General features: G+C 40.5%; 1 protein-coding gene across 7 annotated transcripts; it reads right to left on the reverse strand.

The window, feature by feature from the left end:
• Positions 1–625: 625 nt before the first annotated feature.
• MFF (mitochondrial fission factor) lies at positions 626–23207 on the reverse strand. 7 transcript variants are annotated; one of them, XM_032697464.1, is made up of 10 exons: positions 23013–23147; positions 18522–18739; positions 17485–17657; positions 16423–16511; positions 12843–12917; positions 9571–9729; positions 7212–7229; positions 3924–3986; positions 1661–1745; positions 626–1310 (listed from the first exon to the last, which is right to left on the reverse strand). In XM_032697464.1, the coding sequence occupies exons 2-10, from the start codon at positions 18736–18738 to the stop codon at positions 1179–1181; spliced, it is 1011 nt and encodes a 336-aa protein (XP_032553355.1). In that variant the 5' UTR covers position 18739; positions 23013–23147; the 3' UTR covers positions 626–1178. The 7 variants fall into 7 exon arrangements, with proteins under 7 accessions (XP_032553355.1, XP_032553357.1, XP_032553356.1 ...); XM_032697466.1 differs by lacking the exon at positions 12843–12917 and having other exon boundaries at positions 23013–23150; XM_032697465.1 differs by lacking the exon at positions 7212–7229.
• Positions 23208–24788: the final 1581 nt, after the last annotated feature.

Here is a 24788-nt window from a genome sequence, read left to right on the forward strand (position 1 = left end):
CACCTCTAGAGCCCAAAAAACGGTCCCACAGAGCGGTCTGGGTCCAGCTGTTCTAAGGAAGGTCGCCTTTGAGCAGTGTTTTGGTGTCATTGCACACCAACAGTCTCAGTTGTTCCATACTCCCTAGGGAAGGGGCTGTGGCTGTACAGCACTGCAGGGCAGTGGCAGTTGCAGCCTTGCAGGGGCACGAAGCCCCCAGCACCCCCCACACAGTGTCTACCAAAAAAGGTGCTGGAGCATGGGATGAGCCGGGGATGTTTAAACTGACCCGGTGCTGGAGGACAGCAGGCTGGCTTCCCAAACACCACCACCACAGCAGGCAGGGGAAGGGAGCCTACACCTGTCCCCCTGCTGCTTTGGAGCTGTTCAGGCCACCACTACTAGTTACTCCAAAGACTAACAGTTTAGACGAAACCTCAAATAAGTTTTCTTAAAATAATATTAAACAATGGTTTGGGGTTGAGTTTTTTTTTGAGAGAGTTTTATTAAATATACTACAGCAATATCTTGTACTCCATAATCTTCTGACCACTCATAGACTGACTTGCTTAAAAATGTATTTTTTAGAAAAACATCTGCAAAATTAAACCTAAAAAAAGTACATATTACACACCTCTGGACAATCTGCATGTTAGCAAAGAATTCCTTTTATTATTCGACCCAAACAATACTTAAACAAGGAACATACTCATAAACAGGACACACTCCTTGATTATGGCACACCTCAAACTACTTGGACTAAAGGAAAACTAGTGCAATTGTTTAATTGCATCTAACAACAGAACAATAAAAATGAATTTGTATTCCTTTGTTCTTGTATTTTTTTTTCCAAATCCATTCTATTTGTTCTCTTCCCGCCACAACAAAACCTCCAGTGGTGAGTCCTGGAGATTACTCAGGAGTCCTTACACTGCATGAAGCAAACTTCCCATGGGCTGATCCATGTTTACACAGAAGCATGCAAAGGAGGATACCGCAGTATTTGCAATGCAAATCTATTAAATACGTTACAACTGAACAACAAGGTGTCCCTTTAACACTGCAATTCTAGAGCCTTTATCTGTGGTGGAAGTTTCCAGTGTATGAATTATAAAACAGCATACAATTTCAGAAACAGAAATAAGGAGTTTTGCAAATTGTTTGTGTTTTCAACTATGAAATCTTTCCGATAGCCATGTCTAGCGCCGAAACCAAAGCCAGCTATTGAGTAGCCAGAAAGCTACAGTAATTGAGTACATGATCATTTCCCTCTTGGCTCGCTCTTTGTTCTCTTCTTCCAGAAGTTGTAGACGGCGATTAAGTTTGATTATCTAAAAACAAATAAAGGCTTTTAATACTTCATTAAAAGTGGCCAGACTTTTTAGAAGCTTCTGAATAACTACGTAAGATTAGCATCCCAAAGAGATGGATGTTAAACAGTCGATAATTTGACTTTCTATCTTCAGATCTTGCTGCCCCTAGTAAGTAGGAACAGAAATGGAGTCAGATTCTCTAGATTCCCAGAACAATATAGGATATGTGAGGGCAGTCCAGCAGGGGCACAGAGAGGATTCCTTGCCATACCCGTTATGGATACCTTTGCAGTCACACAAAAAACCTGTTACCCCATTTTACCACTACAGCTTTGTCTTAATGTTGTCAACTACTGTGCTTTACGTACCTGTCTTCTTAAGGAAGCAGCATCCACAACTGTCATGTCATCTGGCGTTCCCTCAAGTGTCGTGTCGAAGTTGGTGAGACCATATCTATCAAACAAAGAAGATGGCTTAGCTGTCTCAGCCACACAAAGATTAGAAAGTATCCTATTTTACCAACATTCCAGTAGATGTATTTCTTGGTGGGGATGAAGAACTATAGAGTTTTTTTGCAGCTGCTACAGGGCCATATTTCAATAGGATCCTAACTGAGTAAAGCACAAACGCATATGAAATGGGTAAGTGCTTCACTGAATTGGGGTTGACTGCTCTCCACATTTAAATATTTTTGAAGATTCTCCACACAGACAGACTTCTTGCTGACATACAGTTCCTCAAAAGACTTTGCAGTTATTTAACTGATTCATGAAATTCGAACATTGCCTGAGCTAAAGCGCCAGTTGCAAGAGACCTGGCAACAGAGTAGAAATAACCAAATGGATATTTGGAAAGAATTGGGTGTCTTATGCTCAGTACCTACTTAAATATCCCGAGGGGACATTTACTGAGATTAAGAACCTCAGTCACATTAATCTCAGTATTACAGGCAGAGAACCTAGCAAATAAAGAGTGCAGTGCAGAATCACTCACAGCTTGCTGAACTTTGTGTGCATTAGAAAGTTTGTTCCCAGGGTACTCTCAGTTTATGTACCAATTCAGAGAGAGCATTATTCTAATTCCAGGGCAAGGTAACTAAATACAGAACATTTATTATCAGTTGGCAAGTGGCAGAAAGTCTACACAGAATATGTGTTTTGATCATCCAAGTGCTATCTCTTAACCAGATTCATTTCCAACAACTAACAGGTAAATCCACCTCTTAGGATCCTCCACCTACCCTTGAGCTTCTCACTTTCTATCTTAAACCTGTTTTCAATTTTAGCTCCCCTTGACTTGCTTTCTCATTAGGACCCAAGAACAATTGCTGCAAACATCTTAGGAAATGGAATAAAATAATGTCAAGGCTACTAAATTCACAACAAACACACCTAAAAGAATATTTAACATTTAATGACAGTTAATGGTCAACTAATGAGAACATGAGTAGAATTCCTGGAGCTTGCAGAATGCACTTAAGTGCAGAAACTACCTTTGCACTTTATGTTCTTTCATCACTTTGAGGAAACTTCTCTAGAATGTCCTTAGCTCAGGCAACACCCTCCCCCCCAAACAGACAAATTGTCATGTTTCCATGTATCACTGTTTCTTAATACATTGTTTCTTAATAGGAATTGCTATTTCTAGATCAGAATTGCATTAGAGATCCTTGAGCTTTGCACACTCAAAAAACCAAATTCTCCTTACTCTACAGGTCCTCTGAAATCCAAAGAGATTTCTGATGAGGGTCTTCTCATGGCCAATTTTTTATTCGTAGTACATGGTAAAAAATTTAGAAAATTCCACCATATCTACAACACAGTTGTCCTTCACCATCTCCTGAGACAGGCAGGGAGGCTCAGCATTTCAGTGAGATGGGCATGGCTCCCTCTCAGGTCACACCAATTTAATATAAAGTCACAGTGTATCACTGCTGCTCTACCAACTTCCAAACCATTCCAGATACTATATTAAGAGGGTTACCAGAATGAAATCCCTTGAGATATCTCTTGGACCATTCCAAAAACTGAATTATGGAGTTACAGAAGAGTCACCTGCTTGAATCCAGTTTCTATTTAAGCCTAAATCTAACCTCCATTTCTATGAAAACACGGAATTGTAAACAGCAAAGGGAAACAACAGATGTAGAAGGGACTGGTTTTTTTCCATCATCCTGCCCACGAGATTATGTGTCACTCTTACATCCAGTTCCACTGAAACAATATCAATCTGCCAGGACAATGGCAGGGAAAAGGCATCCAGCCATAACTAACAGTCACAGGCATGTTACTGAGAACACCTGCGAAAATTAGGTGATATAAGGCCAAATTTTCTAGCAAGCTCATTGCTAAATAGCAAATACCTAAACTGTGCTGCCAATGTAATTTCAGAGCCTCCTCTCACACATTAGTCTGAGTCAGAATTCTGCAGAATGTTGTATCTATTAGACAACTGAGGCCTGTGCAGGTGACTTGGATGGGTAAGGAATAAAGGCCTGAAATATCTCAAGAGTTGAGAGGGAGCACAAAAATATTGTCTTTTAAAATAAGATCACTAGAAAGAGGGAAATAGAAACCTGAATTTTAGAATCTAAATTAGGGGATCATGACTAACAAAAAAAATACTCTTTACCTGGTGTTGTCATGATGAGGGTTAGAGGAAGTGGTAGCAGCTGACCCACCACGTAACACTGGCCTACAGCAGGTTTGTGTAGATAGAAAGCACGAGACAGAAACAGGAAACGACAAACAGAGATAAGAGGTAAAACACACAGAACAAAGGAACTTCAAAATACTTCCACATATACTCTATAATGTTTTAATACAATATACCTTCTATTTATTTTCTTGTAAATGGCACTTTCATATTCTTCTTATCAAATTTAACCAACACTGAATGTTTTTGCAGCTAAGAAGTGTAACAAGTTTTTGATGATACAGCTTCATTTATGGAAGACAAACTAGTGGAATAGAGATTTGGGTGGAGATTATCAGCCTTATAAATAACCATGGGAAACTTCCAGTTAAGAAAACAACAAAAAAATACCCCTCGAAACTAAAAATCTCCCACAACAATGGGTAAACAATAAATGTATTTACACATACTTTTAAAAGCCCTTTTAATCATCCTCTCCTCCCTCTAGGGAAAGGGGAGATTTGTCTTTTCTGTATTCATCTATGCTAGATATAATTTAGATATAATTAGAACACCTGGGCTAGTACCTAAGGACCATGGATAGTCTGAAGAGAGGCACACCTCTCCAGGAAGAAGTGACTACAAGGTTCAAGCAGCTGTATGAACATCTTTGTAAGTGTTGCTCTTTAAATTTGTTTTTCTTTTTCTTCCTAGGCAAAGAGGAAGGAAAGGTAGGGCTTTTTAAGTTGCTTCAACTCTATAATATACATTAGCTTTGCAGTAAGAAGCTCCTGTGTTGCAGTTTACAGAAGAGGTGAATACCAGCAGTACCTTCTGACCAAGCTGGTACTGTGTGTTTTCAGTGCCTTTGGTAATGAGACATTAGTGTTGCACATCACAGATGGGGAACAAACTGTTCAGGAGCCTGAAATCCCTTTCGTTTTCCCAATGCCAACTGGAGATACTTGTACCATGCAATTAACCCATGTATACTGCAGGCTGTAACATTAAACACAGAGAGAACCTTGGTATGAAGATCTTTACAGCAGGTACATGTAAGAGGCAGAGCTCTGGTGCTGAGGTAGCTGGGAGAACACTGGCCTGGCCTGGAAACCAGCAAGGACCATGCAAAAATATCACAACCACGAGTTTCACTTAAAAGGACCAGGATCTATGAGCCTTGGCAAACTCTGCTACCTGATGCAATACTTACTAGGACTAGGTCCTACTCTAGTCAGCACCATAAATGCATACCACAGTGTTCTTCCCTCTAGTACTTAAGCCAGCAGGATGTGTTTTACAAAACAGGAAGCCCCATTTCCAATACATACACTAACAGAATATTCTTGCCTAAATGCATGAGGTCTTCCACAAAGTTACCAAAACAAAAGGTATTCCTAATAAGAGCAATAATTCAGGTAGTCTGAAGTATTCACTGACAGATGCTACAACTACATACTTTGAGGAAGTGTAAGAAATGGAGCAAACAGCAGCTATGGAAAAGGTCCCAGAATTTCTCTGCCAACGTAAGTCACCTGTAACTAACTGGCAGATATGGGAATGCCAGTGTGCCAGTATCCAGCACGCATTTCCCACACCATTGTCCCACAGGACAACATTTGGAATTCGTGTAATAAGAACAACAGGTCTCAAATGCTCTCTGAACTCAGCCTTCTGTGCTATTTTTCGGCAGAGTTTTACAGATGTTGTAGAATTAATGACTACTAATTCACAATACCCTTTCCAAGGAAAGACACAGGCTTGGAGGCAGTTGAGGGCTACAGCAAGGCATAAACCCAGAGCATTCTGGGATCTGTGTAAGTCTTTAATCCCACTTCCCAACACAGCCAGGCTGTTAGGAAGCTGCATATGTTTTCTTCCTTTTCTTTGCAGTTCACATATTTTCTTTACAGGTGGACCCAAAAGGAACACCACAATATTCCCCTACCTCTCCTGCACTCCTTGCTTGGTTTTATATATCAAATTTGATTATACAGATCATAGTGGCCTCATAACTAAGATCACCTTACCCCAAAATCAGCAGCAGGTTTTTTGGTAAATACAGAATGTGCAAGTATAATAAAAGAAAGCTATTAAATACATGGCCTTCTTTAAAAAGAAGTGTACCATAGAACTTTGAGTTTTCTGGCTACTTCTGTGAATTCCATCCTAAACATTAATGCATGATCAGAAGAAGCCATAGCTCCAAGGTCATGTGTACTCCCTGCAAATACAGCAGCAGCCTGAAACTTGAGGGGAATGCACAGTAATAGAATTTAACAACAGTGGGAAAAGTGGCACTAAGGCAATGACCAACTCAGCCTGGTCTGTCTTCTGCTGGTTAGAGCAGAGCATGCAACAAGAATACCACAGTGAGGATGGAATCAAACACATGGGCTGGGAGGAAAACAGCAAAGTGTGGACAATCTCAGTACCTGGGTCCAACCTGCACCACTCCTGTGCCTGCACACAGGGGACTGAGACCAGCACACACCCTCTGCTCAGCAGAGGCAGTACCTGTGTTCACCTCTTGCTGTACTTTGAAACACCTCTGCAAGTCTCACAGAAGCCATAAGAATGGGCAGTAGGACTTGATGGAGAAGTTCTGGACATGAACTGGGTAAGCTTCTAAAGTACAGAGAGGACAGGAGATCAAACTGCTCTCCTTGCCTCCTGCTACAAGCAGTTACTTCAAACAGCAATAGCTACTGCTTTTCCAGCCTCCTTCACATCTGCAGACCCATTTCATTTTCTTCTGAAATTACCCCAGTCCAAAGTCAGATGTAGCCCTCTTGGATGGCCTTAACTTGCATCCCATTTTACTTCTACAATAAAAAATATAATTAATATTCTCAATATAAAAAATGACCTCGTTACATCTCAGGATAAGATTATGTGGGTGGAGTTTGGCATTTAAAAAGGATGGTGGCTTTTTAGAAGAGATATCATAAAGGAAATATTAAGTTTTCATGCTTTTTTATTGTAAATAAAAAGGTACTGACCCAAGAGATGAAGAACACTTTAGATAAAGTACAGATTTCAACACAACTCTATACAGATATGAAATTGCCTTTATTCCTGCGTTTAAGACACCTCTAAAATCTCCTTAAATGCAGGGAGTTTTTTGGGGGCTTGTTGCTTTGGTTGGTTTTTGGATTTTTTTTTTTTATTTTTTTGTTGTCTAGAGCATAAAAGATCAGTCTTTGAAGGGCACTCAATAGGCATAGGCCTTACAGTCATTTGAAAGAAATTGAAACAGAAAAAGGGTTAGAAAACAAAACTGACCTATTGTCCTTGTCCAAGCTGAAGGAAATGCAAGAGTAAACAGACAGTGTAAACAGTGATCATTAAATTGCTGCTCATTTAAATAACCATTATGTGAGCAGTGCTGGCTGAACTAGGCATAACTCATTCTCTGCAGCAGGACAATCAGCACCTACCGTTAGCAGTTTTAGTGGATTGGAAAATGTTTTGGGGGAAAAAAAAAAAAAGACAAGCCATGAAACAAGTTAAAAATATTTCCAGTGAGTAACCCACAGCCAGATCTTGTTAACTTTAAAAGATCCCTTCTAGTATTAAGCATAACATGTTAAAAGAGATAAGGTTTTGAGATAGAAAGCACGTTACACAGAGCAAAAGAACAGAGTGCAGGTTTGGAGCAATTTAAAATGAACAATATTTTGCAACCATGCAAGTGGATCATCCAAATTTCACATTCCTACGCCAGATGTAATGGTGGGTGTCTGAACACCCAGCCATAAAGAAAACACTTCCACCTTATTGAAGAGTTCATTCGTTTGGCACCTATTTGTCCATAGGTGACTAGAAACAGGTTTCCCATTCCTTCTAGGAAGGTTAGTGAGAAAACCTCAAAAATAAACCAGGGTAAGTAATGCAGCTTTTGAAGTATTCAGTATTCTAGAAATTTTCTGATAATGGAAGTAAGCTGAAAGTGTATGTATGCATATGTGTTTGTTTTCCAGACTCCAAGAAAACATAGGCATGAATGTGCATAATGGAAGCCAGGAATAAAACCTGTAGCTCCACTGCAGACTGAGAAAAGGACTAGAATTTCAATCTATATTTTAACAAGGAGTCTTGGCACAATATCTGTAAGTGCTACTGTTCACAGACAGTACAATTCCTCCTTATCTGGGAGCTTTAGTTTAGTAAAACAAACATGTAATTCCATCTCATTTTAATATTGAAAAGGAAAAGAAGTTATTGATGCCCAGCTCTTGACAGGCATCAAAATTTTAACAGCTACAGTTAAGCACCCAACTCGCAGAATTTCACCAGGAACTCTGCAGCTAATTTTGTTTGTTTGATTTTTTCAGTCCCCTTTAAGAACATAAAGACCAGTGAGACTGGAGTTCCCTACAATTCAGGAATGTTAATATGGGCATTTATTTATTGTCAGATCAGCAAACATGGTGAGCTATCAGAGGTGCCAGTTTGGCAAGTGACTGCAAACACACAGACATTCACAGTAAGATTGGCTTGATAGTCACATTTCATTACCAAAACAACCAGGAAGCAAATAATTTAACTTCACACTACAAATATTAAGCGTGCTGCTGCGATATCAGCAGAGGCACATGGCAAATTTCAAAGAACTTGCTAGCACAGGCCACACTGAAGGGCTGCAGGAGCAATGTGCAGTTCCTCCCAATGTTCTTGCCAATTATCTTCTCGAATTCAACCTCTTGGCAAGCCCAGAGGTCTGAGATAACCCTACACTAGAGACTGTCTGCAATTCTTACCTGAATTTCTGTGCTAGCATACTACTGAAATGAAAATTGCTTTTGGTAAATTACCATTGCCATTATCAGTCTTTGTAAATGTCTCTATAGTGTTAAACATGCCATTCTTGTAGTGCTTACAAGTGCCAAATCACAGCAGTCCGAGGATGCATCCAGCGGGCAAAACTCCACTGAAGAGAATGGAAGTACAGGGATTGCCACGAGGCTTGTTCTGGTTCATCACCTCTCAAAGTGTCAGGTTATCCATAAAACCAGAGACAGCAATAATCAGAGGAGCAACCAGCTTCTCAGTGTTCATTGCCTTTCTTGCTCTCAGCATCCAAAGTGGCCACCATCAGCCAGGTGTCAGCCAGAGATAACTATTCCCAATATAAACTGAAACAGCCTCAAGTCTCGACACATTACCAAAAGCAGCATCTACAATGCCTTGCAGGATATTCTGCCCCGTGTCTGCACATTTGTTTTAATGCTTTATGACAACATCAACCCAATCTTATTGATTTGCACCACTGCTCACCAACAGAAAAGCAGAAGACAAGGCTAGTAAATTTGCAGGCTCAGGGTCAAGTGTTAATTGCAGAAAACGCTGACAATCTCAGAAGAGCAAAACCCCCTGCAGCCACAGGTTAACCCTTCCTATTTTGATCTTTATTTGGATGGGAACCAAAACAACCCTATATTTGAAACAGAAGCATTTTGAAATGTGAATTTTGGACATTTAAATTGCTTATGAAGAGTGAAAGCAAAGGAAAGCAAAAGCAAATATTTTCATCTCATTATTTTGTAAACAGAAACCAAACTCCACTAAAAAGGAGAACAGAAAAAAAAAAAAAAAAAAAAGAAGCAGCAAAAGCTGGCAAGAACCAGTGACAACCAATCACCTGCGGTTTTCATCCAGCACATCCAAGACCTGCTGGTAAGCCCTACGAGTGGAAGACTGGATAAACGACAAAATGCCACGAGCAGAGTAAAGATTAGTTCCGTCTTCAGGTAACATATTGGGAGGACAGACACGAGCCTGTTGCAGTGATGGTGTCACACTGTTTGTATAAGCACAGTAAATGAAGAGAGAAATACTGTAGTCAGATTTTAAATTAAAAAAAAAAGCTTTTCAGATAGACCCCATTCCAAAATGCTTATTGCTTGCTTTTGGTTTACCCTTCTCCCACCACTATAAGGTAACACTCTCAAATTTTAGTAGTGTAGGGATTATGAGCTACATTTGCATATGTTCTTCAGAAACAAACACATGTAATCCAAGGACACAGTTTTGATCTGTTATACAAGTTAGTTTTAGAAAGTGCTTGTACAGCTAAACCTGTACCTGTTGAAGTCAGTATTCAAGTCCCCAGTGACATCAATGAGAACTGTCTTAAAAAGCATTAGCATTTTAAGAAAATCCTACACAATCTCTTTTAAAAACACAAGCCTTTTTCAATAGGGAGAATCTCACATAGAGCACCTTCAATAAAATTGTTTTGAAGCTGTGACGAAAGATCAAGATGGTATTTTGGTTTGCACATAAACAAGTTTAAAGGCAACTACAACAAATTCAAAAAATAACAATAAATTCATGTCCCAGTGAAAAAAATTACATGATCTAACTTGTTGACTGTGATGCAAAAAATATTACTTAAAATATGCAGGACTGAAATTCAAACATGATCACTTGGATTATACAAACCTTGTCTAGCAGAGAGAAATTAGTTTTGATAAACTGCCTGTGATTTCCTCATGTTTCTTTACATTCAAACTGACTTCATCCACATTTTTGTACACTTATAAAGGCTCTTTATTTTTTTTAACCTTTAATTAAAGGTGAGATGCTTTTTTAATAGGAAGAAATTTGTGTTAACTTAATTGTACATATTAACACAAATGCAAACCAAGTGCGAGCCACTGTAGCCTTTAAATATTGGGACAGTTTTTATTCCTAGATTAGCACCCATAATTCAACACATTTCCTTGCCCCTTTTGCTTTGCTCCAACAGCTTTTGGGTTTAGAATGTCAATCTGGCATTTTTAGTAAAACATTAGTGGCTGAGTACTTGGAAGCTGCTTTGATATTTGGATAATCTCTAGCTGGGTCAGAATTCTGTGGATACTCTCACACTGAACAGAGTTGCTCTGCAACTGGCTGGCACCAAGATCACAAAATCGAGTAAGAAAGAAAAATCAGTTGAACAGACTGACTGAAAACACTTTACAGGAATGTCACTTCATCCACAGCAGAGTTCAGCCATCCTGTGCTTCAAAGGAACTCAAAGATTGCAGTGACTGATTGACACTGGGCACTGTTTATTACCTGAACTGCAGATACCTTTTCATGCTGCCCTAGAGTACATTTGGACAACAGCAAGTAAGAAGAAGGATACAACTGTAAATAACTATCGCTTCTCTACAGCTTTTATTGTTCTCCAAGACTTGCAGAATTCACCTCTATTTATGGTGACTTCTACCTTGCAATCAATGACAGTGGTCACACCTACACATTCTACTCTTGAATTGTGCTGGAAATGCCAATGATCACTAGAAAAATATCAAGTAGGGGCAAGTATTGAAATATTGCCACTAAAGGGAATTTATGAGAATTTTTACTCCTTGTGGATTTGCTGGCTTGAGGCAAACCAGGGAGGAGCTTAAGACTTGAATGCATAGTATGTTTTACTTCAAAAGCAATTTCTCCTGTTAATCACTTCAGATATGCACAGAATAGGCTGAAAGATAGTTTTGCAAACAGTATTTAGACATACTGCAAAATAGATGACATTGTGGAATTCCTGTTGCCCAGAATGATATTACCATAAATACCACAGTAATGTTATCTACATACAAAGACTTCTGTAGATACTAAAAGTATTTTAAGAAGTGAAAAAAACCCCAACCTAATTTAATAACAACTGTACAAAATTCCCTAGAACTAAGTTACATATGCTGATTAAATTCAAAGTGTATATAATAAGGAAAGATCAAAATTTGAGAATAATTCCATGAAGAGCACAAATGCCAGGGAGAGAGAAGCCAAATTTTTCTTCCATCTTCTTTTTTCAGGGTTTGAAGTTTATGTCCTGTAAACATATAGTACTCCTTTGAACTATGTCAGAGACCATAGAGAAGAAATATTATGAAGCAATTATCTGATATACAAATCAGTCCAGACGACAAAAGAAAAAAACTCTAACATATACCTAGTATGAGCATGTATCATTGTTGTGGCTATGCCTCTTCTTCATTTCTAGTTAAATGGTCTTAGTTTTAGGTATAACTTTGTTTCAGATTTCTGAAAAGAATTCTTACATACAGCTCCAGCCACTTACTTTACCACTCCCTGGTTACAAACACCACTCAATTCCAGGGTTTGGAACCAAACCAAACAACATGGAATTACAGTCATTACTGTGAAAGTGTACATTCTGCTATATGCAGAGTTCTTAGCTTAGCAGTAATCTCTCCTAAAACTTCTCAAAGCATTTGTGATGTACACAGGCTTTATTTCAGGTATTTCTCTGACTTGCAGTTCTGGAAGTATGAAATGAGAGGTAAACAGATTTAACTAGTTAAGGTTACTTTAAATTCAAGTACATAGACAGACTGTATTCTTGTTAAAGACATGCACACCATCACCTTCTCTCCATTATTTGCATGAAGAACAGAATTTCTCAAACCGTGAAATTGAACTCTAGAGAAGAGATGCGTTTTTCTAAGGAAAAGGCTGGAACAGAAAAAAAATTAAGTGCTGTCCACTTTTCCATGCACTCTTGGTGATTTGGTGACTTCCAATACAGAAGTGGAATCCTTGCATTCAACATTGCCTGGCAACGACCAACGAAATGCTTGGTTTCTCCAGCTATTCAAAACCAGCCAAAGAACAAAGAGTCAAACAAACTAAAGCTATTTTGAAATTTAATTTTTTTTACTGTCCCTTTCATTGGCTGTCAGGTATTTTTCCCTATGCTCTTTCCGGGGGGAAATGATATGACCAAGTTTGAGAAACCCTGAAGCAAAATTAGAAACCACACATTCAGTGTAGCAAAGGCTGTTTCAAATTTTATCTTCTAAACTACAGATATTTAGTCAGAATATTAGTATTGCAGAGAGCTATGTAATTAAACACACTCTTGATTTTCATATACCAGGTAACATTTAGGCTTACGTGCAATCCTTAGTCGAAAGAGGTGACTGGAACCGTGGCATTTTATTTCTTGGGACAGTATCTGATCTGTGCCACCTTGAATAATAATTGTAATCTCTTAAGTAAGCATCCTTATAAATAGAGGGATTGTAATTTAGAGAGCTGTCACTATTGCTATGCAGTCAGTTACTGTACCACCAGGTACCTACTTGTTAGTCTCAGGTTTTCTAAGAGCATTTGGGAATTGCTGTCTTCAGTGAAGCCTAAGTGCCAAAAAATTCTCAGAACTGTCTCTGCATGCAACTGGATGACAAGAAAGACAACAGAAGAGAAACTACTTGTTCCATATGGAGAACACTGTGATAGGGAGCCCAGCCAACTCTGCTTCCATCTGACAATCTATTCCAGAATATTTAATTTTGTCACTTCGTAAGCCAAGCACTGGAATTTCACACAGTACATCTGAATATTTTGTCCAAGGAGGACAACAGTGCCCTAGATTAAAACTTCAGAATCATAGTCTTGTTTAGAAAACAAAGGCATTGAAAGGCAATGCTCCCTGTGCCTTTTAATGGAGTGGTCATCACAGCATCTGAGCTGACTATCATGTCTGTCAGGGAGTAGAATCAAGGAGGTAAGAGAAACAAGTTTTCAAAAAAATGTTTTGGGTTTTGTACAGGAATTTAATATTTCAAGTAAAACGTGGACTTTCTTTCCTATTTGAAGGTGTGAACTAGACTCACAAGCACAGGAATAAAGAGCTGATCTTTGTCAAGTTACAGCACCATAGCATGTTCCTGCAGAAGTAAACTATGTAGACATGATATGAATTCACAAGTCAAGCCAGTTTTGATGAAGCAGCAATGTATCATTACAGTAATTATAACAAAGGTTATTTTTTTCAGCCAACATCACTAGATGTAAGAACTTTAGGTGCAGTAAGTTTCTTGTGGCTTTGTACCATTGGAAGATACAGTATTTCTAGATAGTAAAGAAATTTCGAGGTGATATAAATGAGGTAACAGGTGCACAACTAATTTTCTGTAGTACAAAGATTACATTTACATGTATTTACATTTATTGCATTTGTGTGAGCCACACAAGTTCCCCTGGGAACATGTTATTTCAGCAACCTGAATTCACAGAACACTCTCCTGGAGTGAGTCAGTCCGAGTCACATTCTCCACTTGGAGACTGACAAAACCTAGATGAGGGAGAAATGTCCATAGCATGTTCAAAGTGACTTCGTCTTTTGTATTGTACCAACTCAGAAGAAGCAATTATGTCAGAGAAAGAAGCAATTCTAGGAACCTCAGTGATTTCAAGGCATGTGATCTACACTCGAGACACAGCATAACTTCTCTTATAAGGAAACGAGAACTTGGGAGGACAAGAGAAAAATGAATTTCTACTAAAATACACCATCTGCAGGTCAGCAAGTGTGGAATGCTGTGGTGGGGAAGGATAGCTTCTTCCACAAGGGCAGCAGAGAGTGTGGATACAGCAGGGTCACTATCAGCTAGTTGGGATTTTTCATGCAAGCAAGAGAAGAGATCCTGGATCAATCCAAAAGACATGCATAATGTAAAGTGCTTGGCATTGGAAGTTTGATTTATGTGACAGACCTTATGCAAGGACTAGCATGGCTATCAAGAGAGCAAAACTACTCTCCAGGGGTGTCATAATCTCCTGGCTTTTGTAAATGATAAACTGAGTCACACCAGCTACCAGTTATGTGTTCTTTGATCACATCCTTTTTAAATTTACAGGATTCCAAGTGCATATTGTATTGCTAAGCTTCTGAACGACTGCTAGTAGATTAAAAAACTATGACACCAAATAATATTCAGACCATTTTAAACCAGTAATTCTATACATAGCTACTGAGTGACAGCAAGGCACACAGGCGAGTTTTAGAGATTTAGGATTTCCACATTCGAGAAACCCCAACACGTGAGAAATCTGACAGCAGCTGGATACACCCAGTCAAGAGCTGATCTTGCTATTTCCTCAGATGTCTGGCTGGGCAGACATGGCCCATGACTTTTGTAAGACTAAACTAACCTGGGAGCAAGTGTAAAGCAGTATCAAGAAATCACAAGAATTTCTGTACCATCTGTTCTTGCTTGAAGTGCAATACATCAAATATGTCAATACTGGCAAAGCAGCACTGGCAGCAGCAAAGGGATCAATGTTTTCCCAAGCAGCTTCCATCACAAAAAGACCATCATGTACCATGTGCAAGCCATCAGACAGGCAAGAGAAAGCCATTCCTGCAGTGAAATTCCAGTATGTCTGGTTCAACAGGACATAACTGGATAACTGATACCACAGGGAACTTGGGCATTTAGTAGGCTGATAGAACACTTGGAGACTGAGCTGAGCAGGAGATAAGGATGCAAATCTAGTTTTGCCAGCTCAGTGAATAGTCTGACTCTGCAGACTTGAGTGCCTAGACATGTGCAATCCATAAGCTTGTATGAACCAAAAGTCTGATTAAGAAGAGGAAGATATGAAACAACATTTCTACAAAGCTGTGGAGGAAGAGAAGGAGACTTATGTCTGGAATGTGCAGAGTCCATTTCACTAGTTTTAGACAAACTAACAGGTAGACAGATATGTAGTACACATAGTGCCCTTGCTCTAAATAGAAGAAAAAAAGGCATTTCTAGGGCATAATTCACTTGACCTACTTTAGATTAAAAATAGGTAGATCCAAAGTAGGCCCTGTACTTATTTTCCTCATTACTAAATATTAAGTTTATGGTGATCTAGCAATACTGTTACACAGTCTACATTGGGACAAATGAATCCCATCTTTAAGTCTTAAATCTAAAATCTTTTCTAAGGCAAGTATTCCTTATGGCAGCTGTATTAAAACTCACAAATAAAAGATTCCTAAGTGTTACATTGCAAAACCAGTTATTTCCAGGTGGAGAGATGCTGTCACTCAGAATAAACTGAGATTAATCAAAAGCTATCATATCCAGTAAAACTTTACAGGCATGTATGTCTTCAGAAAGCACCCTAAGAATTACTACCGTGGATGGTAACAGTAGATGAAGTTTCCAATTCTAAATGCTACCTGCTATTTTGGTCTCAAAAGGTTAAGATATATACGGACAGATTCCAATATATTAAATACATTGATACCAAAGAAAAATTACTTATTCTAATATTTATGAGGAAATAAAAATACTCCTTCTAAGAGTGAAAATCATTATAATATCAACAGTGAGAGAACTGGGAACATTTTGATGTACAAAGAACTCAATTTCCTGAAAATTCAGGGGAAAAAATATTCTACCAATTCAGAAACTGAAAAATCTCCTAAAATAACAATTGATGGTAACTGGTGAAACTATGAACCTACAAACACATCCAACTATCCACTGCAAGAAAATACTTCATAAATTACTCACCTCACTAAACAAAAAGCATAAGAATTAAGAAAAATGCTGGCCTTGTAACTGTTAAAATGATGTACTCGCCACAACATACAAAATATTAGTTGGAAAAAGCAAATAACAAGGAGATAAGGAACAAAGGAGGTGTGTAACAAAGCTCTAGTAGTGTCCCTGCACTCTGTTGCTCTACTCACATGGAGTCATTCCGGGCCAGTTGGCCGTTCTGCCGCGTGGCGTTTTCGCTCATGGAACGTTCTCTCTTCAGTCTTCCCACTGAGCGGACCTGCATCGAAGGGAGAGAGAGGGACATAAAAGACAGAGAGTTCCAGGACACAATAATGTGCAGTGGAGGTCTGTAGGTTAGATCTGTCCTCAGACACAAAGGCACGTTTTCATGGGTTTCACAATGATAAGGAGGAAAACAACTGATGACAGGATCTGATGCTGGTACATGTAAAACCAAGCTCTGACCTTATTGCAATCCTGTTGTTATCTATCCATGGGATCTGATGCCAAAATGATGAACTGACAGAATTTTTAATAGTCTCTGGAGATATTCAAAAGCCCTCTGGACACAATCCTGAATAATGTGCTCTAGGAGACCCTGCTTGCGTGGGAAGGTTGGACTAGATGACCTCCAGTGGTCCCTTCCAACCTTACCCATTCTGGGATTACTTCCTATCACGAGAGAGAAATGTATTTCTATTGTATTTTGTAAGTCTACAGAATATGCAGCTTCATAAATATTTTTCTGGTTTTAAGATGTCAATTACCATCATTCACCTGGATGCCAATGTCATACCATTCTATGAAGTTGGTTGTCAGAGTTTTAACAAAACTCATTAATTCTGTGTGGTGTTATATCATCTGGCCATGAACTCCAGAGGTCAACTATACACATTAAAAGAACGTGTAGTTCTCTAGTCTGTTTTCTGATAATCTGTAAATTCAAAAAAAAAAATCTTGCAGTTTTCTCTTCATCAAAAGGATGTTTTTTTTAAAGTATTTTGAGTAGTTCTAACTATGACTTTATTTTTGTAAGGACTGAGTAAGCCTACTGAGCATGGCAGCCCCATGCCATCTGCCACTTCAAAGGCATTACAAGTACCACAGAGCTAATAAAAATATTTTTAGATTTTCCCAACTTATGTTAGCACCAAGTTGATCTTCACCACAGTAGAGAAATCATTGGTCATTTCACTGTCTTTAATAGTAGAATGCTTCTCATCTAAGGAAAAAGCAAAAGAAGTACTGGCCTCTTCACTTTGAGGTGTCTGCTGTGGAGGTTTTTCTAGGTCCAAAAAATCTAGCGGTCGATCACTAAGAGAAATAACACGGGGAGGAGTTTTCAGTGCCAGTGGTTTGAATGGAGTAGACTGAAGAATGTCAAGGTCTGCTGGTCTGGAAAATGGAATGTCTTCACTATTACCTGCAAGAACATCAGTTGTCAATAGCAAGTAAACCGTTCTGAGGCCTGAGGGTCAATGCTAAAGTTCAAAAAGACATCACAGCAGTTACTTCCCTGGCCCACGCCAAATAATGAAGTATAACTTTCCTTAACAGGTCTTGTATGTTAAAAACTATTGATAAAGCTCTCATAAAGACCACATTATTGACAATTATTTGAACAGTTTCTCTGGGAACAACGATCCTGAGTAATCCTGAGCCACACCAACTGCTATTGCAAGTGAGAGCACTCAAGACCAAGTCCTATTAATGGTGTATTTGACTGGGGATGTCAAGGCATAAAATATACATGTCACACATTTTGCAAATTGCAAGACCTTCAGCAGTTCCAGGTCTGTCACTGTAAAGCCCATGACCATAAATACTATATTGATAGAGTCCACCCAAAACCAGATAAGTTCTTAACATAATTAGAATTCTGATTATGATCAAACAGATTTTGCATGACTAATATATACAGCAGATCCCCAAAACTTGTTATAGTTACTTTAGCTTATAGTTAATTAATAAAAATTAGGTGTAAATCAATAAAAATTACCTTTTTTCCTCTAAAAATGGTTAAGTAAGATGAAATGTCAGCAACTAAACCTTCTGTGCATAATTAATTCATTAACTGTCTCCATTAAAAGCTACACCAAAACTATTAATAAAACATTTTCAGAGTTTAAGAAACTTCCTATGTCGAAGTTAATGAGCATTAACTGTTTGAAAACCAGAGAGCATTTTACAGGTTGTTCTTTTAAAAGTGCATCAATATATATTTTTTTCCATCCAGAAATTTGGGAAACCAATTTAAATTTTCACCTGCATCGCAATGCAGACATACCTGCCACTACAATCCGCTCTGGAACCTGCATAGTTACACTGGCATTTGGAAATCCTTCTGGCATGTCCTTTTCAAGGTCAGCATTTTGAGGAGCTACTTTGAGTTTTTCGGGGACCCTCATGCGCTGACTGATCCCTTCTGTGTATTCCATCTCATACTGAAGGCGGTTCATTTCTGCCATCTCGGCAGCTGGAGACGGGAATGCGGCTCCACTCATTCTGGGAAAAGAAGACCAAAAACTCTAAGAGCAATATAGGAAAGCAGCAGAAAGGATGTAAAGGAAATGCTTTGTTCTTATTACTAGGCAAGTGGTAGAGACTTATTTAAAGAAACAAATTATGCAGTAAAATTCCTAGGAAGTGTAGTCTCAAAGTGCTGAGAGGTGCAGGCGATGAAAGAAGAACAAATTGATGCTGCAGACAATGCTCAGAGCTGCACTGAGGGTCCTCAAAGTGAGCCACGACAAAAAAACCCCAAACCTAGAAATTCTGCATGGAAGGTATTATTCTTGCACTGGCTGGCAGAAAAAGAAAGACAAACAACCAACAAATCCCTGATAAGATTGATAGGAAATCTATTCAGAATTGGCAAGAAATCTAAGTTGTTGGTTTGCATTTACACAAATCCAGTGTGCTGGTATTTGAGAAAATGGCTGAAGCCTTACAAAACTGCATGTTGAAACAGTGGAATGACAAAAGGCTCAGCTTGGGCAGCAGCCTCCTACTCACATTCAGTCATCCAGACCTCCCCCCATCTTACAAGGACAAAGTTCCTATCAACAGCCTGTCAAATCAGCTTGAACACTGAGTACATTCATAATCATTCCCAATCACAGCAATTCTGTGAACTTCTCACCTCTGTTTTTCTGTAAATTAAAATCTTACTTTTGCAGAACTGATACAAGACGAGGATAGAGAGAACAAGACTTTATTTAAATTTAAAAGTTTGCCAATACTTTATAGATACATTTTCCTAGAAGAGGAGGAGGAATTCAACTCAAGCAGTGGGGGAGTTTCCTAGAAACTGGGCTGTGAGAAACTTACTGATGTATTTGTTGTGAGCTGTGTCAAAGACCAGGATAACTGGGGTTTTGAAGTTGGATTTAAGGTTGAGAGAAAACGAAATCCTAGAGCTGCATGTGGAGGTGGGCTGGAAGGGGGCTGCTGACGGAAACTGTGGGCTGGAAAGGAACCTCAGAGGGCTGGGAGAAGTTGTTCACCTGGGCAGTGGCTGGTGGACCTTGCTGATGGCTCATTCGGAGATTATGGTTATGGACTCAGTTAAGAGAGACATTCTAAAGCTGCAGTTGGAGTGGGGCTGGAAAGGGGCTCCCAGAGTAAACAGTGAGCTGCAAGGAATTGGTTGTGGGAAATTTTTTATCGAGGCAATGGCTCAATGGCTGGAGGCCTTGCCAACAGCTCAGACTGAGATAATGGTTATTTTTAGGGTTAGGATTGCAAAAAAAGGCATTTCTAGACATATATGTGCACACACAATATGTAAATGCAGTTCTCCCAGCAAACCTGCTTGTGGGAAGCGTGGCTTACTGCAGCAGGACATCTTTTAGTGGTGTTGCTTAAGCAGTTTCCTAAATGAAGTGACCCATTCTGGCAAAAAGGCAGGGTTTGCCACTAATATTGCAACTACATTCTTTTCCTATTTTTGGCAGCAGGGCTCTGTCTGTTGCTGTGTGTGCATTTCCCTGAGCTGAACATGCAGAACTCTGAGCCTCAGTGTGGAGACGCTGCGTGGCAGGTGAGGCAGCCCACAAGCCCTTCCTCCCACCAGCACACACAAGCAATACCTTCCAGATTTACCAATAAAACCTTGAACTAATAGTAACCTTCAGACAACAGGAAGAAGCACACAGAAGGATCTGGACTGTGTAACACTTAAATGCACACACTGAGTATATTCAAGATGTGATCCACTTGGCAATCCATCCTGGGATCCTCAGTGTTATTTTCAAGACTTCCTATTACCATGGATCAAATGAAAGAATCTCATTAATCTCAAAGTCTCACTGGAGCACAGCAGGAAAACAAGTGATCAGGGACAAGGCAAGAATGTCACTGTTCTATGTAAACTTTTAAAAAAAAATACTTATAAAGAAAATACCTGAAAATTTAATCCATCTGTATTAATTCTCACTATTTGTATGTATCAAGTGAAATAAAGTTAACCCACTTTGTTAGAAATAAACACTTTATAGGAGTTCAAGAGGTTCTTAAACTTCTCTGCCACTTCAAAGTTTTTAACCTTTCTCATGGAGTTTTTCATCCTTTGATTTTGCAAGCTGGATTTGTCTCTCTTGCAGACATTGGCTGGATCAGCCAGTGACATGAAGAAAATAGTCTTCTGACATTTCCACATCCCAAACAGTGCTTTTCATTTGAAAACATTCTCTCTGATGAGAAAAGCATCTCCAGATCAAATAAAAATGTCAAAAAAAGAGACCAAATTTTAAGAAGAACTTAAAGTACCCAGAATATCAAGTGGCAGCACTTCAAGCACACTTATTGCTCACAGGATTTGACAAAAGGTGTTTCAGTGCTTGCCCACATCCTTGTTTTGAAATACCTGTGCAGCTCTAATACCTTGGCAATCGAGTATCCCTGCCCTGCAGCAGTGTTTGCACCACAGCTTCCCTACAACCTGGCATTGCTTTGAGACACAAGTTTACACCACAACTGTTTTCCAGCCGCAAGGTAAAACACACACAAAGTCATAATTAGAACAGACACTTTATAAACTATTTATACATTAAATAGCACTGTGTGGGTTTAGCTGTACTTTCCAAGGACCTATAGATACAATACCTCAATGTCTTCCTACTCTTGCCTACTTCTTGTCTACTTTCAGTCACTGAGAACTGGATTTGCTGTCAAAGTGATTTCAGTTTTTACTCCTTTTTACAAGAGAACAGCAAAACAAGAAATGGTGAGATTTCCCCAACATAAAACTTAAAATATTTTAATGGAGCTTGAAAACAAAACAAACTAATGTTTTCTGTAATGTCTTTGTTACACAAAGCATTTTACAGAAAAACATTAATAATATATCAGGGATAATGAGGATTTTAAAATTGATATTTACAGACCTAGGCAGCTCTTAAAGAGGCATGAGAATACGAGTCTGAGAACAATAAGACAATAAAAATACAATCACAGATACAGGATAAATAGACAGAAAGCAGCTGAAGTGCAAATGAGCATCAGTGGCATTTAATGAAAGAAGGCAGGGAGGGAAGAAATCCAGAGAAGGACAAAGGAAGAGACAGCAAGAGGCAAGGGGTAGGTACCTCCTTCTCCCTCTCCTAAAAAAGAACATCAACAGGAGAGATGAGGATGAAGCAATGCATAAAAATGTTAGGGATGACTCTTTGCCAGCATTCTGGCAATAACCAGGCATTGGCCATATCTGTGCTGCAACAGGGAATGTTCTGCACAGCGAGGAACCCGAGATACAGGATGAGCACTGGTAACAGTATATCTGTGCCAGCTCTGAGAGCAGGGCAGGTTTTACAGCCGACACCAAACTGTAACTTCTCCAGCTACATTACTGTTTGTTCCTGATGTGGTTACTTTACAGCTCGTCTGTTCATGTGCACATAAGCTGCAAAGTGCTCCTTTGGCAAGTGTCCACATATCCTTAGACAGGAAAAAAGGGGAAGAGGAGGACTTAGAGCAAAGTTAAGGCACGAATGAAGGACCCGAAGCACCTATTACAGGAGCCTAGAACTGTCAGAACATGTATCACGGAGGCAGCGCGGGGCAGAGGCTGTGCTCTAACAAAGCACCGACAGAACAACCCGAGGGGAAGGAGCCCCAGGAGCGGCCAAACGCCGAAAGCTGTTCTTGCACAGCACAGTCACAGGTGCTGAACTTCTAAAATACACTGCCCTCTCTCCTCAGCACATGAACAAAACGTATCCATTATACACGAGGAAAGCTATGCGGTCACAAAACAGTATAGGCTGAGCTCTTTCAGGTCTATTTTACTCCAGCTGAAGGTTTTAACACAAAATATTTTAACAGAAAATAAAAATGCTGAGGAACGTTAGGAGAAAAAAAACGTCACTCTGAGAACCATTTCTCTGAAACACCCAAATATTCCCTGCGCTGCGGCGGCATTAAGAGCATTCCGCAGCAGACCGGGGGAAGGTCCTTCCTTCCCCTAAGGGAGGGTCGTCAGACGATAATGCCCGAGGGCAGAGGGGACTCCGCGGCCTCAGTGCCTCGAGTGTCCCCGCGAGGGCTGAGCGTCCAAACCCCCCCGGGCCGCTGCCGACCCCCAGCGCGGCGCTGCTCCCGCTGCCGAAAGGCTTCCAAGCACTGGGAGCGCCGGGAGCGCCCCCGGCACCGGGGACACACGGGCTGGGGGGCTCCGGCTGTGAGCGCGGAAAAGGGCCAGCCCCGGCCCCGCGGGCAGGCCGAGCCCCCCGCGCGGAGCTGGGGCGCTGCCGCCGCGCCCCGGGCGGTCCGTACTCACCCCGAGTGGCACGGAGAGGCCGGGCAGCACTGCGGGCCCGGCTCTGCCCGGCCGGGGAGCGCTTCAGGCACCTCGGCTCCGCTCGGCGCTCCGCGGGTCAGCCGCCGAACGCGGCCTGCGCGTCCCCATCGGGCTTCCGTAAGAGCCGCGCGTCACGTGGTAGAGAGAGGGCGGAAGCGGAGCCCGCCGGTGCCTCACGTGCGGGGCTGCCGCGGGGCATCCATTTTTGGTGAGGGCGGGGGAGCCGCGCGCAGGCGCACTGCCGTGTCCCCGCCAAGGTCAGAGCTCCGGGCCGGGCCCGCAGCGCTCCGTGAGGGAGAGGGGCCGCCCTGCCCGGGCCGGGTAATACCACTGGGACAGGGACACGCTGGGCCGTAACATTATGCTACGGGCGTGGAAAGTGTGTCCAGATGTGTGCTGAGAACAGGCACCGCAGGGCGCGTTTTCTGTCTCTGAGCTGCGGCCCTTTTAAAATGACCAAGCGGCTCGTTCCGCCTCACGTCCTGCCACCCGTCAGCTGCCCACGGGTCCCGCCTGCCCCATGGCATCAGGGACTGTGGCAGCAAAGCCCGCCACAGACCGGCTCCGACCAGCTCAGCCCCATCCCCTGACATCGCTAAAACCCCTCCAAGGGCACCATTAGCTGACCCTGCCTGAAACTGGCAGGTTCCTTCTTGAAACCCTTCCTGAGCAGCTGCTTCCTCGTGTTACAACTCAATTTTCCAATTCCACCAAAAAAAATAAAATGAAAGATGCTATTATTACTATACATAGCAGAGCTTTCCCTATCCTTTTGATTTGTGGTCACAATGTTTCGGAGGTCAGAAGGAGTAGCAGTTCCAGAAGTATAGAAGGCATATATTGATCCAAGGCCTGCAACGAGCTAATTCAGCTCTTTACAAATATCAACAGTGCTGTTTGACAGAGGCAAGTAGTCAGAAATATGATCTCTTACTAAATAAAAGTTGTATAACATTGAGAATTATCCATCAGTTGCCTTAAGATATATGATCTCACACCTTAAGATATATGATCTCACACTTGGCCTCCTTCAAACCCAAGTTGTTGGCACATCTTAGCAGGCAATCCTCATCATTCTGGATGAGGAGTCCTCAGTTTTACCTCTTCTCTAGGCTTTAAGATTTACAAACTATCAATAGGATTTCATCTTAAAAGAAAAAAACCCCAAAAAACAAACCCAAACAAAACCCCAAACCAAATGAACAACCCCCCCCAAAAAAACCCCAAAGCAATTATAAGTAGTTTAAAAACTGGTTCTTCAAGCACACTAGAAATATGGGCCATCTTCCGTGTTTCACCACATATCATTTCATGTTGAGATCAATGATTTGACTGATTTTATTCCATTGAATATGTGACTGTTGTTAATGAAGTCAGTGGTGATGTAATAAAAGTGGTCACAGCCTAGTGGTCACTTGAGTTGTCCTCATTCACAGAAAATCCTCCAGTAGTATCACATTATGAATTACCACCAGGGGATCACAACTGCCCAGCCCCTTGTATTCTGTCCAATCTCCAGAAGAACTGAAATGCATCAGGCTCTACCCCTTCCCTGTCAGGATGTTCTTTCCATTTTTTTTTCATTGTGTAGAAGTCTTAGCACAAGTAATTTTCTTTGACAGTTTGCAGATCCTGCTGCAGATATCCTTGGTTTTCTTGTTCAGAGATTTAAAAGGCCATCCTTAAGAATGTTGCATGCAACACTGTTCTCTTGGTTTGTCTTTCTTATTTTCATGCTGAAATCTTGATAATAAT

The sequence above is a fragment of the Chiroxiphia lanceolata genome, chromosome 10 (assembly GCF_009829145.1).
Source record: "Chiroxiphia lanceolata isolate bChiLan1 chromosome 10, bChiLan1.pri, whole genome shotgun sequence".
Classification (NCBI taxonomy): domain Eukaryota; kingdom Metazoa; phylum Chordata; class Aves; order Passeriformes; family Pipridae; genus Chiroxiphia; species Chiroxiphia lanceolata.

Excerpts from the sequence above, each read along its gene's own strand:
- MFF (XM_032697464.1), bottom strand. The coding sequence starts at position 18,738 with ATGAGTGGAGCCGCATTCCCGTCTCCAGCTGCCGAGATGGCAGAAATG. Across the intron at positions 12,918-16,422 it reads CTGGCCCGGAATGACTCCAT|GTGGCACAGATCAGATACTG; the intron begins GTGAGTAGAGCA and ends TTATTATTCAAG. Across the intron at positions 1,746-3,923 it reads CCTCATCATGACAACACCAG|ATATGGTCTCACCAACTTCG; the intron begins GTAAAGAGTATT and ends TTTGTTTGATAG.